Here is a 17210-nt window from a genome sequence, read left to right on the forward strand (position 1 = left end):
CCCTCCAAAGCAATCCCAGGGCTGATCTCCTTCAGAATGGACTGGCTGTATCTCCTTGCAGTCCAAGGGACTCTCAAGAGTCTTCTCCAACACCACAGTTCAAAAGCATCAATTCTTCGGTGCTCAGCTTTCTTCACAGTCCAACTCTCACATCCATACATGACCACTGGAAAAACCATAGCCTTGACTAGATGGACCTTTGTTGGCAAAGTAATGTCTCTGCTTTTCAATATGCCATCTAGGTTGGTCATAACTTTTCTTCCAAGGAGTTAAGCGTCTTTTAACTTCATGGCTGCAGTCACCGTCATTTTGTTGATCTTTTTGAAGAACCAAATTTTAGTTTTCTTGATTTTTCTGTTTTATTCTTAATTCCATGCATATATGTATGTATTTAAATCCATGAGCTAGAATAAAGGGGGAAAAGGCATAAGAAGGAAGGAAACAGATCGCTCTTATCATCCAGGTTTCACCTCTCCCTGCGGAGTGAGTGACCCTCCCTCACTCTGCACTGCAGTATTGCACTGCTGTCTCACTACTCTGTGTTGGCCTGTTCACAGTCAATATTTTCACTTGTTTAAGCTGTTTACTGTTCACTTTCCTCACAAGATGGACATTTCAAAAGAGCAGGGAACTGTATTTCTAGCCCCTAAAATAATGCCTGGCATATAGTAAGCAGTCAGTAACGAGTGGTTTTCTGTCCTTTTATCAATTTCCATTTGTTCACACATTCTTTTGACTTTCTCCACATCTTCCTTTAGTTCTTTGAGCATCTTTGTTTTGAGCAACTTTAACACAGATGTTTTAAAGTCTTTGCCTAATATATCTGCCGTTTAATCTTTTTCATGGACAGATTCTGTTGAATTCATTTTTCCTTTCAACATGCTGTCCACACTTTCCTGTTTCTTTGTATGTCTTGGTTTTGTTGTTGAACACTGGACGTTTAAATCCCCCTTCCCAGTAAACAGGGGATTACTGTTTTGTTGTTGTTGTCATTTTTACTTTGTAGGCTCTTTGCCAAGGATCAGCTAAAGGTGTAAACTTCAATTTTTCTCAGACTTTTTTTCTGAACCCTTCCCTGGATGTGCACAGTCACTTTTTAATTTTCTCATTCATGTAAATTGTTTATGAGTGTCCTACTCTTTAATGTCTCGCTCCTCAGAAGGGGAAAGAGGGCCCCAGCCCACTATCATTCCCTGACAGACACCTCATCCGGGGGTGGTGGGGTACAGCCACAGTGGCTGCCGCTCTTCATCTGCACTCTGATCAGATGCAGCGATCAGGCCCAAAGGACACCCACCCTCATTCCCGCAAGCTATGTGCAAGTTGATCCAAGAACACGTGCATGGTCCTGCCACATGGCTAGGGGTAGGAGAAGGGAACCTGAAATTGTACAAAGAGCTGAAACTGACTGAAAATTAATCACAACTTATTAAGTCTTCCCCTGGAAATTGTAAGCCTCCAGCAGAGAGTTCCAAAACAGTTCTATTACTGGTCTTATTCTAACCATTTTATTTTCTGTGACTGATCCCAAGAAAATCTGAGGTATCAAACCAATAAAACCATGTAGTCAACAGTTTATAAAAATATATCTTTATTATTTTGATGTTCTTGCACAATACATATACCTAGTCATATAAACATGGTCTTCCTGTTAAATATAAATTAAACACAAAAAACTATAAACAAATCAGCAAAATTACTGGAAAACCCTTCCAAACCACAAATCCTTATTAAAAATGTACACAGGGACAATGAACCTGTCTTAAGACACCAAAATTACCTGCAGACAAATGTAGACGTTTAAAGAAGCAATCAAGGGCAGAGTGATATGGAATAAAACTACCACGGGTGTCTTAGCTGCGTATAGTGAGCGAGGCCAGTCAAAGGACTCCAGTTGGCATTTCAGCAGAGTGTCATCTCTGTGCAAAAAGATCAGGGCTTGTCCTCAAGCTTAGGGTACTCTCAAAGCAACCACAGCAGAGAATGGCCACAAGAGTGGTGGTCAGATAACTTAAACACACGAATTCCAGACGCTCCAACTATGAGCGTGGACCATCCACTCCACCCAGAGCCATTCCCAGAGCCCTGACTTGAAGCCAGGTTATTAGCAGTGACTCCAGATTAGCACATACTCTGAAAACCCATAACTACAGGGAAACTCACAACACATACAAAACCTGGAAAACCCTTGCTGAATTTCAGAATAGAACGGTTCAACCGCTAACCTTGACAGGATCTGACAGGCTGAGGTACCTCAGGCGAGGCTGAACAGACAGGAGACACATACTTTCCATCCGTTCTTCTCTCCCAGGAGGGCGCGAACGCAGGGGACAAACTGTCACAAGTCTCCAACTGCCCTCTTCAGGGCTGGAGCAGCTCAAAGGCTGTGGGATGATGCCAAGAACCACACCAGGTACGAACCCCACACAGAGAGCAGAGTTCAGCTCCAACAGCTTCCACTTCTGAGCAAACAGGGTTGGGTCAGCATTCGGATACAGAAGGACCCCTGTGACCGCCATCAGAGACCTGTGTCTGAGCGTCACGGCGAGTTGGCCATCGCCACTTCCCAGCAGGCCACCTGGACGCTCATTCCCATGGTGGGGTCAGTTGCGAGGCTCCAAGGCTGTGGGGCTGCGGACCGTGGACATGAGGTGTGACTTGTAGGTTTTGCTCAGGCCTGTCATCCAGAACTTGAGCAGCTTGACGTTGTCCTCCTCAGATGCTCCAAGGATACTCAGGAGCTTCTGCGTGTCCTCTTTGGGCCGACTATCCACCTTGGTGAATTTAAAAAGGACCTTCACTTTGCTGTAGGAAATCAAAACCAAACACTCAGTTACCGTAGCGCCATCAGCAGAGTTCTGGTCCTGGGGCCTAAGAGGCTTCAAGACCAGCAACAGCTTGATAAGCAGAGCAGAACAGAAACAGGGGAGTCAGCACAGAGCAGAGCAGCAGCTCACACCTGCCCCGCCATTTCCCACTTGCCCAGTTCTAATGCTGCTGCATCCAGACAGGGAGGTTAAAAAAACAAACATTCCTTCCTGTCATGAAAGGAACTGCCTGCTCTGAAGCTTCACTGCACTATTTAAAGTCAGAACGATGTTTGGCTAATTAACTGACAAAAAATTACTAAGAAGGCAGGAGGGAATAGTTATCTGCTGTAATAGAATGGGAACTATCCAATCTTTCAACTTTTTAAGTTAATTAACCATCAAGAACAACTGCTTCCTTGGAGAGCACAGAGCAGCTTGAGGCCCAGGTGCGGAGTCACCTGCTCAAGGTCACCCAGCTGGCTGCACAGTGGCGGACTCGTAAGCCTTCCCCTGCTGTACCACCCGCAGCGCCACGGCCTCAGCTCTTTCTCTGGTTTGCCTCAGCAGAACGCCGTGCTGTTGGCACCCTAGCCCTCCCCAGAAAGCAAGACTCCAGGAGCCGCGACAGCGCCTGCTTACTTCATCCACTCTTCCTTGAGGCACACGAGGCACTGGTCCACCACGTCCACGGACAGGTTTTGGTTGGTCAGAGCAGCCTCCATCTTATTCAGGATGGTGGGGCCGACTGGGAGCGGGGCAGAGAGGGTCAGCACCAGGAGAGCCTGAGCGCTGCCCCCCAACACCCCCCAGCTCATTCTGGGATGAGGCAGATCCCAGAGGCAGCCCGCTCAGCGGCACTCACCTCTGTCTGCGGCTACAGGACTCCCACTGGTCACTACAAACTCGTACTTGCTTAGAGGCTGCTCACTCTCACACCCAACCGCATGGAGGCTGGAGCGAGTGGCCGTGTGGACCTCCACGACCACAGCAAACTCTGGGGCAACACAGACACACTGCTCTGTCAACTGTGCCCCTTCACCCCACGACAAGCCCACCCGACTCTGCGGCTCCGAATCATCTCAGACCATCTTGGGAAACACTCTAGTCACCCGAGGTTAATACCTGGGCCTTTAAAATCTGTCGTTTGTGAACACAGTTAAGAGTTCACTTTTGACTCAAACTAACAATGCATCAAGTGACAATAACTACCGATTATGTCATATACCTCAGTTGGCTGAATACTACTCTGTGAGGGGGGTCCTGCTATAACCCCTACTTCATAGGCAGGGAAACAGAGAATTTAAGTGACTTGCACGAGGTCACATGGCTATGGTGGTAATAACATCAAGCCCGTCTCTGAGACTAGAGCCTGTGCTCTGCAAACTGCCTCCTGGACTCATGGCCCAGCCTGAGTGCTGAAGGACGGCAGCTCTGTGAGCAACCGTCTGACCATCTCACAGAATCACTGGAGGAGCCTGGACACACCAGGAGGTGGGGATGGGTGCCCAGGCTGATTCCCAAATGCCCCCAGCTGAAGAGGGACGCCAATGAGCTTCTTGGCCGTTTTTCTAGAGCCGTTTTCTTTTCGTGAGCTTGTCTGTCCCAAAGGTGGAGCTGAGCGGAGCAAAGGCCGCTGTGCTGATGGGCAGCAGGGACGGATTTAAGGCAGATAAAACAGGAGACCAGAAAGAGGAAGGAAGTCCATAGGGCAGAGGGGTCAGTCCAGCAGGACTCCTGAACCATCCCCAGGATGGGACATGCCCCCACGGAGAGCCACACCCCAGCAAGTTACCCTAACCATGAGCTTGTCCAGCCCAACCCACACCTGTCTTAAAGACAGAAAACAGAGGCCAATGCCACTGGGAAAGTGGGTCCTTCAACATGGGAACCTCCTGCCTCTGAGGCCAGCAGGCGTGGTCCTCAAACACACAGCTGACACCCAGTCGTGTGGTCTCACTCTGAGTCCCGAGGCACATACCTGAGGCCAGCACATGGGGAGGGATCTGCACGTGGGGGCTGAGGCCCAGGAAGTTGCAGCGGTAGGCCTCCTCGTACTGGCTGCTGTAGGGGATGACACGGACACAGCCCACGGGCAGCATGGTCTGCAGGGACACAACAGCCCAGAGTTGAGCACTGCCCCGGCTGACTCCATCCCCACACCCCAGTGCACTCAGCACTTGTGCAGAGCCCCTTCCTCCCAAGGCATCCCTGGTCTCCTGGCCCCAGGCCGTCTCCCACATAACCCAACCGTGGCCTGCTCAGCAGGGTTAGCTCCTCCTTCATTCTCCAGCTGCTCCGCTGTGTGTCTCTTCCCTCATCCCCAAAGCTTTTTGAGAGCCTGACCTCGCGCCCTCAGGGCCTAGACAGAGGGCGGTATGCACGCACCCTCAGAGCCAGACCCCGGCCGTGGCACCACTACACCTGTGGGGTGCACCACGGCAGGCCCATTGAGAACGCGCTGTGCAGAGGCCGGGGAGGCTGAGCCCACCCCCGGTGGAGGTGGCTTCTCAGAGGGGTGGGGATGGGGAAGCAGACAGGATGTGATCAGTCTATGAGGACAGCAGATTCCTCACGGGAAACAAAGCCACAAATCACTACCTTTTGTTTTTCTAAATATCTTGGGGCCAAGCTGTGTGTGTGTCTCGCAGAATCAGTTCCAACCAGGGATGGGACCCAGGCCCTCGTCAGTGAAAGGGCAGACGACCCCCATATTAATAGTGGAGAAAAACACAGATCTTAGATTCAGGCAACGAGTCTCTGACATGTCCTAACACGCACACCTTAAGTCCACAGTTCATAAAACCCACCAGGCCAGTACTGTCTCCCCACCACCATGACAGAAAGAAACACTCTCTCACCCGAAGGACTTCGAAGGCTGAATGGACGAGGTCTGAATCTCTGCTCTTCCAGATCACCTGGTTCCCCATGAGGACGTGCCAGGCCAGTGTGCGGAAAGACGGGGCACCCAGGACCTGAAAAACATAGTGTACAGCTTTCCATCCAGAAACTTTGCCTGTGGAGCAAAGGAGGCGGGCCAGGAGAGAGGAAGTCATCTACCTCCAGAGGGGGAAGGTGGAGTTGGGTGACATGCCCCAGGACAGCAAGGGGCAGGGGGACCTCTCTACATTCACAACTGGAAGCCTGAGCCCAAAGCTTCAACACTTCAACATCTGTCCTTCAATTTTACTCTTAAAAACTTAAAGCTATTCATTCTAAGCTTTCTACAACATACCTTCTCTCTCTACACACTTAACTATGGCTCAACCACTCAAAAGCAAACCAGGGCTGTGACTCTTCAGCACCAAGGAAGAGCAGGGTCTCCACACCGGCTCACCCAGGCTGCCCTGTTCAGTGTGGATCCACGTCCAGAGCACACCTCCACCCCTCCTCCTGGGAGTAAGACTCCCTGATCTATCCCGTCTCTGTTGTCATTCAGTTTCTCAGTTGTGTCTAACTCTGCGACTCTGTGGACCATAGCCCGCCAAGCTCCTCTGTCCATGGGATCCTCCAGGCAAGAATACTGGAGTGGGTTGCCATTTTCTTCTCCAGGGGATCTTCCCGACCCAGGGATTGAACCCCATATACTGTGTCTCCTGCTGCTGAGCCACCTGAGAAGCCCGTCTTGTCTTTTTCCTGCTTTAACCAACTGATTAACCATGTGGCACTGACAATTTGCCACCAAAGGGCCGCCAAAGAATTGATGCTTTTGAACTGTGGTATTGGAGAAGACCCTTGAGAGTCCCTTGGACAGCAAGGAGAACAAACCAGTCAATCCTAAAGGAAATCAATCCTGAATATTCATTGGAAGGACTAATGTTGAGAAAGACTGAAGGCAGGAGGAGAAGAGGACAAAAGAGGACAAAATGGTAGGATGGGATCACAAACTCAATGGACATGAGTTTGAGCAAACTCCAGGAGATAGTGAAGGAAAGGGAAGCCTGGCATGCTGAAGTCCATGGAGTCGCAAAGAGCCGGACACGGCGGAGTGACTGAACAACAACTCACAGATTTGAAGACCTCATCCTGTTATCCAACACCAGCCACCCCTGAGGACCTGCCTCCAGGACCCACCCTGGCAGAACCCCAGACCCCTCCCAACTGTCATCCACAGAAACAATCAGCACGGCCTGCAGCCTAGTCCAGGACGAGCTGAGTGAATGTTTTTCACCCTGAAGTCCCACAGAGAACTGTTGTTAATCAGGCTTTAATTTTCCAAAAAACAAATCACTGTCTTCTGACAGAATTCATTCTCAACATAAAAAGAGAGAGTCTAAGAAAGAACTGTTGGCCTCTGTGACCCAGTAGTCCCTCCCCCAGCACCCCCAGTGGTCATGCCCCACCCCTACCCCCACTGCCGCGCAGGCTCCCTCTCATACTGAATGACAAGCCCTTGTTTGAATGCAATTACTAGAGTTGGACACTCAGATCTCTTGATTCTTTGTAAGACTGCCCACTGTTTTCAATCTACAAAGCATCCATGCTGCATGCAAACCAACAATGTTGTTCAACTCCTTTAGAAGGTTCCAGAACCACAAGATACGAGACTCATGAAAAGCTGACTGCTGGGCCTTTCTTTAAAGACACCCCCTCCATCCTCACTGAGCCTGGGGCTCAGACACCCCAGATGCCCACTGTCATCCACAGTCACCCACTGAGAAGGTTCCTGGTCACTCCTGAGCATGGCAGGCCTGAAGGACAAGGTGTACAGGGTGGAGATGAGCCGGAAGCAGAGGCGGGGGCTCCTGGCCCAGTGTTTGACCCGTCTATCGCTGCCCCCTCCCCCGCTACCACCTACCTGCCTCATGTGCCGAAGCGATTTGAACACGGAGAGCTTCCGTGGCTGCCAGGCTCCACAGTCTGAGAGCAAGGAAGACTCTGCTGGACACTTGGTCAGCTCCCGCCCCTCTGCCCCCTCTGGCAGGGCAGGGCCTTTCTCCTCCTCTTCAGCCTCAGAATTGTCCCAGCTTTCTGATTCCTCTTCCAACTCTGCAAGATGGACAACTCAGTTTCGCAGCATGCAGCCCTGGGTTCCTTCACTCTCTGGACGCCACACAACCACTTCAGCCTAAGGCACCTTGTGGTTAAACCGACCAGAAGACTACTGACTTCCGGTTCAGGCCAGCTGGCTATACTACTTGCTGCCTCTGGAGCCCCAGGGGGCCAGGAGCGGTCAGTCTGTGTTCTGTCCACGGCTGGTGGAAGAAGTCAAACTAAGGCTGAGCAGAGCACGCGAGCACTACCCTGAGGGCTCCACATGTCCTGCCCTGAAGTCAGCGCCGTTCTTCTCACCTTACAGAAAGGAGGTGCTTGTCATCTCAGTTCACCTCACAGCAGCCCCACGAATGGAGTATCCTCACTCCCTGTCACGCATGAGGGGCAGTGCCTGGGCAACACAGAACATACACGTGTCCCAGAGCCGGATCTGAAGGCACATCTGACTCCAGCCTGTGCTCTGAACCCCTATGCTCACCTTTTTGACAAAAATACAACCCAAGATGTGACAGTGAGCCCTGCACACCTGCACCTCTCGCAACATTCTCGACTGTGTAAACACATCTCACCAACAGACTGCCCTTGCCCTCTTCACCAGCAAAGAAACGCGCAATCACTACGATCAATGGTCCACGGTCGACTGCACCGTGAGAGCACCACGGTGGACCTCGATCCAGCGCCTCGCCCTTGCAGGGAAGCCTGTTCAGATGCAAGTCACCTGACGACAGAAACAACCTTGAAACAGCTCCACCCTGCTAAGGTCAAGCATTTGCAAGCAGCAGCTTGTCAAGCACATCACAAGTCTTGTTCACCCCACATCACTACATCACTGAAAATCCAATCATCTCCAAAAGAAACGTGGACTCTCAGACCCCCAGGTGGTTACCCAGATGTGGAGAGCTGACCACAGACCTGAGGAAGGTGGCCCAGACACCAGGCTTGGGAGCCACTGCCCTGATGAAACCCCTGGGTCCTGTGAAGCACAGCACTCTACTGCTACCGAACAGAGCAGAGAGCAGGCCCCGTCCAGAGAGGCGAGCAGGTTGAGAGCCTCACTCACCTGCCCCCCAGCCCTGACCCTCCCTACCTGAGCAACAGCCCCAGGGTCAAAGGAGGCTTTTCCAACCTGCCTGGACAGATTCTCACGGGACCATAAAGGAAGATGAGACAGGAAACCCCAATAAAACCAAGAAGAGCCAAAAAGGCCAGTTTCTGCTCCCAGGGTGCCCTCCATCAGCTCTCTGCCAGGACAGAGGGGTGGGCTGAGCACAGGGCAACCCTATAGCCACCCCCAGGCTCCCAGCATGAGCACCTCCCTGCTTACCCGCAAGTTGCTCCATCTGGACCAAGGTGTCCTCGGTTGGTGCGCCTTCCAGGAGCTTCTCAGTCAGCCGGCTGCCACATGCTTTCAGGAGCCTGAGAACAGAGCATCAGCTATGAAGTGTTCTTGCTAAAAGGAAAACAGGACTTGAAACCAATGGACCCTGCTGATCTGACTACCAGATAACAGAACACTCGGGCATAAGGACGCAGCTGAGCACCGTCCAGTGGTTGCTATCAGCCAGGAGTCCAGCAAAGCCGGGAGCAGGGGTGCAGGAGGAGCTGCCCCTGACAGAGACCCAGCAGCACCTGTGCCCGTGGCGATACAGCCCCCACACCAGGTCAAGCCTGAGGCAGCATAGGACAGCGAGCGTGGATGGGGCTGGAGGAAGCTATAGAAGGAGTCTACTTTGTGGCATGTGATGATTTAATGGCTGAAGCACACAACTAAGATTTGCCTTAAAAAACATTCTAGAATAAAAAAGTGAGAGAACATATGAAAAAGCATTAAAACACGGATAACTGCTAAAGTAAGACAGCAAGGGTGTGTAGTACTTATTACACATTGGATCTGTCTGAAAATTTCTGTAATTAAAATGATTTTTTAAAATATAAATTTATTTATTTTAATTGGAGGCTAATTACTTTACAATATTGTATTGCTTTTGCCATACATCATAAAATGATTTTTAAAAGACAGAACACTTGGGTGGGGAGACATGTTTCTCCCTTAGTCTGCAGGTTCTCAGGAGCTGCACTCAAGGATTTCCATGTGAGCACGTGGCTTAGGCGACGCTGCACAGGAGAACCTGGGGTGTCTGGAAGGAAATGTACCCTGCAGGGGAGGGACAGAAACAGTCTGTGGCAGGCGGGCAGACTGCAGCGGTTTCCAGGTTGTCCACAAGTTTGTCCAAACTCTTCCCTCCACACGGTGGAGACTGAGCCTCCCACCTGCCTCAGGTGGGCCCCTCTAACAACAGCAGGTGAAGGCAGGTCTGAGGCCACTGAGGCCTGGGCATAAAAGCACCGAGCCCACCTCGCTCCCCCAGGTCACTGGCACAACCACAGTGAAGGGCTGAGGCTGCCACCCATGGCTGGGCCAATCTGCTAGCCCCAAGAGGGAGCCAGCTTCAGAGAGCAGAAGATCCTCCTGAGACCAGAGCAGCCCAGGTCAGCCCCCTCCAAATCCTGACCCCTAAGAGCCGAGTGGTGTAAGCATTCACTGCTGTCCCAGGAGAGGAGAGACCACCGGCCTTGGCCTGGGACCAGCACCCGAAAACTAGCACCTTCTCAGCGACCTCTGCGTGCTCAGGGCCAAGGACGACTGGGCCAAGCTCAGGCTTACGAGCCACACACAGGTGCGCCCAGTGACGGTCCCCCTAACCTGGGCACAGTCTGGCCAACACCCTTGCAGCCGTGAGAAGACCGAGTCTGGTTACCAGGCGAAGGAGGTGTGAAGGCAGGCCCACAGGCTGTCATCGTTGGTCAAGGACGTCAGTGAGCGGGCGGCGTTGCCATTCCTCTGGTGCAGGAAAGGGGTGAATGCTGTGTTCATCCTCTGAGCGCGCTGTGGGCACCCGAACTGCTCCGCTTCAAACACCTGAGCCACGGAGGGAGAGGACAGCCCTTCAGGACAATCCCAGCTGGCAGCCCAGGGCCCTCTGCTCTCTGGACCCAGAGGAAAGATGGGGCCACCATTCCCACCCAGCAGGACACTCTGTCCCCACGCGGTCAGAAGCCGCCTGAAAAGAACGTCAGTTAAGAACTTCTCCTGCAGCCTCTCCGCTCAAGGTGGCCATGGGGCTGCTCTCCAAGTGCTCTTGGCTCCCCCTCCAGGTATGGGGGCTTCCACTGCTCAGACCCTGTCTAGGGGTGACATGCAACCCCCACAAGGACAGGAGCCAGGCCTCCAGGCCCAAGTGCCCCCCGAGCAGGCATCTGTGAGCAGCAGGCCCCCACAGCTGCCACCCCACCCACCAGGCTGACACGGTGAACAGACCCCTCTCGCCTGAACTGGACACAGAGCATCAACAAGCCGCTGGGATTTAGGGACTGTCTGCTACCAGAGCACCACTAGCCTGTTCCCCCCAGGTGGCCCTGGATGTCCACATGGCATGTGGGTCTGCCACACTGTTAGTGGACAGGCTTCTGAAACAATGGTGAGAGGAAGCAAAGATCAGCAGGGATCATGCCAGAGCATTTGACTGCAGTTAAGCCAGAGCCAAACAAGAACCAGGGCAGCGAGACTCGAGAGAGACAGGCTGGCCTCCAGCTTGTGGCCACAACTCCGACTCTGCAGTGGTCAGGACCCCGAGGCAGGCACACTGCCCCCGTCCTGTTCCCTCCACGCAAACCCCTGTCACCCTGCCCCCACCGCCCGGCCTCCTGGCCACCTTGAGCGCCTTGCCCTGGAGCTCGTCGATGATCCCACGGATCTTGCCCAGCAGGAACGGCCAGGAGTTGATGAGGTAGATGCGGTCCATCATGATGGCAATGATGCTGTACCAGCGCTGGAAGCCCCGGGCCAGGCTGTCTTTGATGAAGAACGTGTGGCTGAACACGAAGCCATGCTGCTCGTCCCCAAAGAAGATGGGGCCCTCGCGGCCAGGGCAGACCTGGGACACAAGGACAGTGCTCCAGGACACCCCCTCTATACACAGGTGACTCCTGCTCAGACAGTTCTTCCTGCACTAACGAACCAACACCGATTACAGGGAGAGTGGGAAAGGAGGAAGAGAAAGGAGACAACCGCTTTCATCTCTCCTGTGATCAAACTCCCCAAAGAGAAAGTTCGTTACTGTGGAACACAAGGGCCAGTGGATTCCTTAATTTCTTTCTGCCTTGAGCCATATGTAACTCCGTATAAATATGTGATCTACCCCAGGCTCAGATTTGCCAACATCACTCATCTGGAACATACTGGAAGAAGGACAAGCCTCGAAGGTCTGAAAGTGGGTACAGTGACAGGAAGCATAAGCGATTAAACTACAAATTCTCCATCACAGAGACATACAAGCTAAGACGGAACGCAACAGCAGCAGTCACATGTCTTAGAAACACCCTGACTCACTCCCTGGTCAACTCAGAGAGCACGTGATGGGCACTGAGGCTGTGACATGGCAGTGACATCTGATGGGAGCGACATGGCCTACACACACTCTACATATTAGCAGTACATCCAAGAAGAACAAAGAATGCAGGTCCAGCGCTTACAAGGATGAGCTAGCAACCAGCCAGGGTGCCCCGCAGCTCACTCTGGAGGCCTGCCTGCCTGCGCTCTTCATGACAGGACTGCCAGCTGCCTGCCTGCCCATGGCCAACACTGATGCTGCCCAGGCTGGAGTGTATGGGAACAGCTCCTCAGAGGGCCCAGGTCTTAGGCGCTCACCTCACAGCTCAGGCTCCGCACGCAGGCCTGACGGACGATGCTGAAGAGCTGGGGGTGGTTGGGGTGCTGATGACTGACATACTTGATCGAGGTCTCCTTGTCATGGCTGATGTAGCCGGGGTGTCCTGCAGCAAGTGACCGGCAGCCCTGCTCACGAGAAACAAAAGAAAACCAGTTAGTCAGGAAGCAAGCAACACACATTCTTTCCCTTGTGCGAATCTCAAACAAAAGAATCTATTTTTGTAAAAAACAACTGGCTCCCAGAGTTACACCTGGCTGAGGAGCTCCCTGTTTGCTGAACAGGAAAACCCGGATGAGGGCCTCACAGAGGTCACTGGGTCTAGTCTACCACACGCCCACAGCAGGAGTCCCGGGGAGCTTCATACCTACCACTCATCTAACTTGAGGCACAAACCCAAGATAGTCACCACAAGCACCCCCACCTTCGAGGCAGCAAAACAGGCTCAGAGCCGAGCAGCAGCTCACACAGCCTGTGCTGGCCTCCACTCTGATCTGGGCACAACACTGGGCAGGGCCTCAGGAGGTAGCCACACTCTGAAAACACACACTCAGACCCTCTGCCATGGAAGTGGGCTGGACCAGTGGCCCTGTCTGCTGCCCCTCTGAAGCCACCGCCACGTTGGTGCCAAGGCTGTGCGTCCCCAAGGCGACCCCTCCTTGTGCGATGCAGGACCCTCCCAAGGCCATTCTAGCTCAAGGACCCTCCCCCAAGATCCCACTGTTCAGGCCCCCCTCCTGCCTGCCTCCCTGTCACAGGTGTCACCTGCTCACAGCAGAGGCTCCTCCCCACCTTTGCTCCCTCCCTCTCGACCCCTCACAGTCAAATCAACCTCAAGTTTGCTGACTGCTTCTCAACAGACCCAAACTAACGTGGCTGGATTTCTGTCCACCCTGCATGGCAGGTCCAACACCACTCGATTTCTAGTCCCAACCCAGGGCCCGCACGTGAAGAATCAGCCTGGTTTGGGGACCTGATCTCCATCGCTCAGAGCTCAGGAAGCAGGCAGGGTGCTTGAGAGGAGGACACCTGGCTGAGGGGACAGGACAGGAGGTCGGCAGTGTGTGAGCACTGTGCAGAGGGGAGGCCGGAAAGGCAGACTCTGTGATGGTGGCAAGCGCCTGCTGGCCCAGAGGGGCTGGAAAGAGCAAGAGCTGGCATGAGGGGAAATAGCCAGAGGGAAGAGAGGCAGCAAGTGCATCCCAAGGGCCCAGAGCTATGAGGTCACATCCATGACCAGGAGGTCAAGCCCAAGCCCCTGCAGAGAAGAAACGCACCCCCCTGGGGCCCCAAGAGACACTGGCCTCACACATGTCCGACTTCTTGGGCCCCGGGCTGCTGGACTCTGCACTGGCACCTTCTGCTGGGCTGTGCGCACGGATACGACTGCTCATCTGGATGCCGCCCTCCTCCTCGTCCGCTGGCTCGCCTCGGCCGGTGCCATCTCCACTACCAGCCCCCTGCGGCAGCGGGGCATGCAGGACCTCTGTGCAGAAGAGCGTGCGGGGGCCGTGCAGCTCACAGAAGTGACAGAGCGCGACGATGGCGTTCATGGTGCCCTAGAGATGGCGCTGGGCTGTGGGGAGAGGAGAGAAATGCCCGAGACAGCCCCATAACCCGCCCACTCCAGGGCCCGGCAACCGGAGGGCTGTCCCTGCCCTGTGGGTGCAGGTCATCTGGCCGGCGGCACTGCTAAGCACCCAGTCTGGACCAGCATGGCACTGCATGCAAGGACACAAAACAGACACCGCCCCTGGCACGTGGAGTGAGGACCAACAAGACACACAGAACGCAGGGTCACACAGAAACCCTTCAGGCAGGACCACGATGGCAGGGCTCGTGGGGACGAGGGACAGTGTCCTGGGGCGTCTGTTCCATGATCAGCCATGGGGCAGCTCCAGTGCCAGGCAGCGTTCCAGGTGCCATGATGCTGCCTCACAGAGCTCACCTCCCAGGAGGGGAGGGAAGCAGGGCTACTGCTTCCTCTCATGTGGCGACAGCATCAGGGAGACAAGGACAGGGGTCAAGGGCAGAGAAGACCTGGAGGAGGCGAGATGTTGTTTCAGACAAAAGGGCTCCTGACTGAGAGCTGAAGGAGCAGAGGGCACCACAAGGGCTGAGGAGGGGGCGTGAAGGGGTGTGAATGTTTGCAGAGCTGGGGGTGAGGGCAGAAGTCAAGCAGGGGGTGGGTTTTAGGGCCATGATAAGACCCCAAACTATCTTTCAGAGATTAGAGAACCTGTGGGAATTCTGATGAAAAATACAATAAATCTGAATGTTACTTTAAAAGATCATTTTGGCTGCTGTCCCAGGTAGACACAGGGAAGCCAGCTGGCCTGGGCCAGGCTGGGCAACGGAAGGTGGTGAGGACAGTCCATGTGTGACTGTACCCCAAGGATAAAAGCAGACACTGCTCATGGGCGGGTTGTGGAGCACGAGGAAGGAAGCAGGGCCATGGGAGCTGGGAGCAGAGAGCAGTGCTGAGGTGAGCCCCCAGTGGAGAAGATGACGGCAGGCTGGCGTGGGGCGGGGGGTGGCACTGAGTGGGGCAGTCAGGGCTGGGGGTCCCTGGGCCTCTAGAGCTTAGATGTGGGAGGAAGGAAGAGCTGGTCAAGGTGACAGAGGATGACCGGCAGCGAGGCAAAGTGCACTGTCACTCCAGGGACCATGGAGCAAAATCCAAGTCATGAGGGAAGCAGAGTCCTGGAAGGGCTGGGGGCAGGGTGGTTTGGGCACCAAGAAGGCGGAAGTGGCGTGCAGACACAAGTGTCCTCTGCTTGGGAAAACCATAAAGGTGGGGGGTATCCACTGGGCTGCAGTACTGGAGGCACAGAGGTGAGATGCTGACAGCCCGGCGGACCTGACACGCGTCACACAGCAGGGCCTGGGAGGCAGGCTAAAATGGGGACAGTCTGTGTTTACCACAGCAGTAAAGTGTGGTCAAGCACTCAGCCGCCACTGCACTGGAGCATGAGGCTCACAGCAGAAGCGGCAGAGTCAACCCAAAGGAGACGCCTGACGACCAGACAGGAGGAGGGGTGGCTGGAAGGCACAGTGAGCCAGAGTATGGGGCAGGGGGGCGTCCTAGAGGAAGGTGGGCAGTGGGAGAGAAGATAGTTTAAGACAAGAGGACACTTAGCTGGAAGACCTTGAGTTCCATGGAGATTCTGGAGAGCAGGACCAAGAGGCAGGGCTGGGGAGAAGGGTCCAGAAAGCCACACCCACCTTGCCCCAAGACCTCCAATGGCTCATTGCCCCTCCTAAGTGCTCACGCCCATCCATCACCCTCTCCCCTCTCCCTGCTTTATTTTACTGGATCATATATTTTGTCTCATCTTTAGCAGTTCCTTGCACATAGCGGGCACCAAGTTAACACGTGTTAAATAAGTGAATTTAGGAGCTGTCTGGAGAGAGTACAGTTGTTGCCACAGAAAGTGGAACACTTGTGGAGGGTGTCCACATGAATTCTATACTTATCAGAACCATATGGCTACCATCCCACCTAGGTGACAGCCAGCAGGGCCATTTGCACATGAATTGGGCAGGGCAACACAGTCATACCTCAGCTTCAAGACCTGCCATTTTATAGGCAAGGAAAAGTATCAGAGCCAATTCTAAGAGCAGCGGGCATGGGGGAAAAAAAAAATTAAGCCGCTTACAGCCAACCTCAAGACTTCCCTGGTGGCTCAGACGGTAAAACGTCTGCCTACAGTGCGGGAGACCTGGGTTTGATCCCTGGGTCGGAAAGATCCCCTGGAGAAGGAAATGGCAACCCACTCCAGTATTCTTGCCTGGAAAATGCCATGGATGGAGGAGCCTGGTGGGCTACAGTCCATGGGGTCACAAAGAGTCGGACATGACTGACTTCACTTTCACAGCCAACCTCAAATGACAACATGAAAGAGGACGTGGGGACCCCACAGTTCTCAGTGCTTCAGCAGGGGCTCGCCCTGTAAGCTGCGGCCCACAGAAAGTTGATGATGCGATCAGAGAGTCCACGGCAATGTCTGATCCCTTGTGACACAAGTATTTATATTTAAAAGTCCTTGTAAAGTTTAAGATATTTAAGTAGATAAAGTCATCATCCTTCCTACTCTTGGTTACACTTCATGCCCATTTAACCCTTCAGGCCACAGCCCAGCCTGTGGGCAGAGGTGATGCTGCTAAGCTTCTTCTGAGCATCCAGGAAACTGTCAGGCTACTACTCTTTTTCTGAGTGACACTCACTCCTGTCTGACAGGACTTCTGATTCCTCGGATCACAGCCGAAATAAAACTTAGCTCGTTAGCCGCTCACCTACAGACTCAAGAAAACCCCTCTTCAGCCCCGAGTAGCCAGGTGATGTCCAATGGATCCAAATACCTCTCTCGGCATCAGCCTAAAGCTGAGCGCCACCGGCCTGGGAGGGAACCACGGCCCGAGGCACCCTACCTCGGGCAGCGTGAGGCCGGGTCTCCGACTCCAATCTCTACCGAATGCCCGCCCGGCAGTCATTCCTCCCCAACCAGCTTTCCAGAAGCCAAGGAAGAAGCAGAAACCCTCCCTCGCCGGACACGCTCCTCAACAGGACATCTCGTCGGGCAGGGTCCTGTCCACGCCCTCTCCCACCGCGACAGGAACGTGAGCACCCCCACCCCCCCCGCAGGGCACCGCGGCCGGGTCCCCCCGCCCCTGCAATCCG

General features: G+C 53.8%; 1 protein-coding gene across 1 annotated transcript in view; it reads right to left on the bottom strand.

Moving 5' to 3' along the window:
* Positions 1–1574: 1574 nt before the first annotated feature.
* The window catches only part of FLCN (folliculin), a 16293-nt gene continuing 657 nt past the window's right edge, over positions 1575–17210 (bottom strand). Inside the window, exons 2-12 of the mRNA XM_010842876.1 lie at positions 13834–14105; positions 12511–12657; positions 11516–11737; positions 10562–10722; positions 9127–9218; positions 7606–7796; positions 5669–5782; positions 4789–4912; positions 3673–3804; positions 3450–3555; positions 1575–2805 (exon numbers count right to left, since the gene is read on the bottom strand). Of these exons, the coding sequence (XP_010841178.1) occupies positions 2604–2805; positions 3450–3555; positions 3673–3804; positions 4789–4912; positions 5669–5782; positions 7606–7796; positions 9127–9218; positions 10562–10722; positions 11516–11737; positions 12511–12657; positions 13834–14082 (1740 nt within the window). The 5' untranslated portion in view covers positions 14083–14105 and the 3' untranslated portion in view covers positions 1575–2603. The remainder of the gene's footprint in view (positions 2806–3449; positions 3556–3672; positions 3805–4788; positions 4913–5668; positions 5783–7605; positions 7797–9126; positions 9219–10561; positions 10723–11515; positions 11738–12510; positions 12658–13833; positions 14106–17210) is intronic.

Source organism: Bison bison, unplaced genomic scaffold, assembly GCF_000754665.1.
Source record: "Bison bison bison isolate TAMUID 2011002044 unplaced genomic scaffold, Bison_UMD1.0 scf7180017864180, whole genome shotgun sequence".
Taxonomy (NCBI): Eukaryota; Metazoa; Chordata; class Mammalia; order Artiodactyla; family Bovidae; genus Bison; species Bison bison.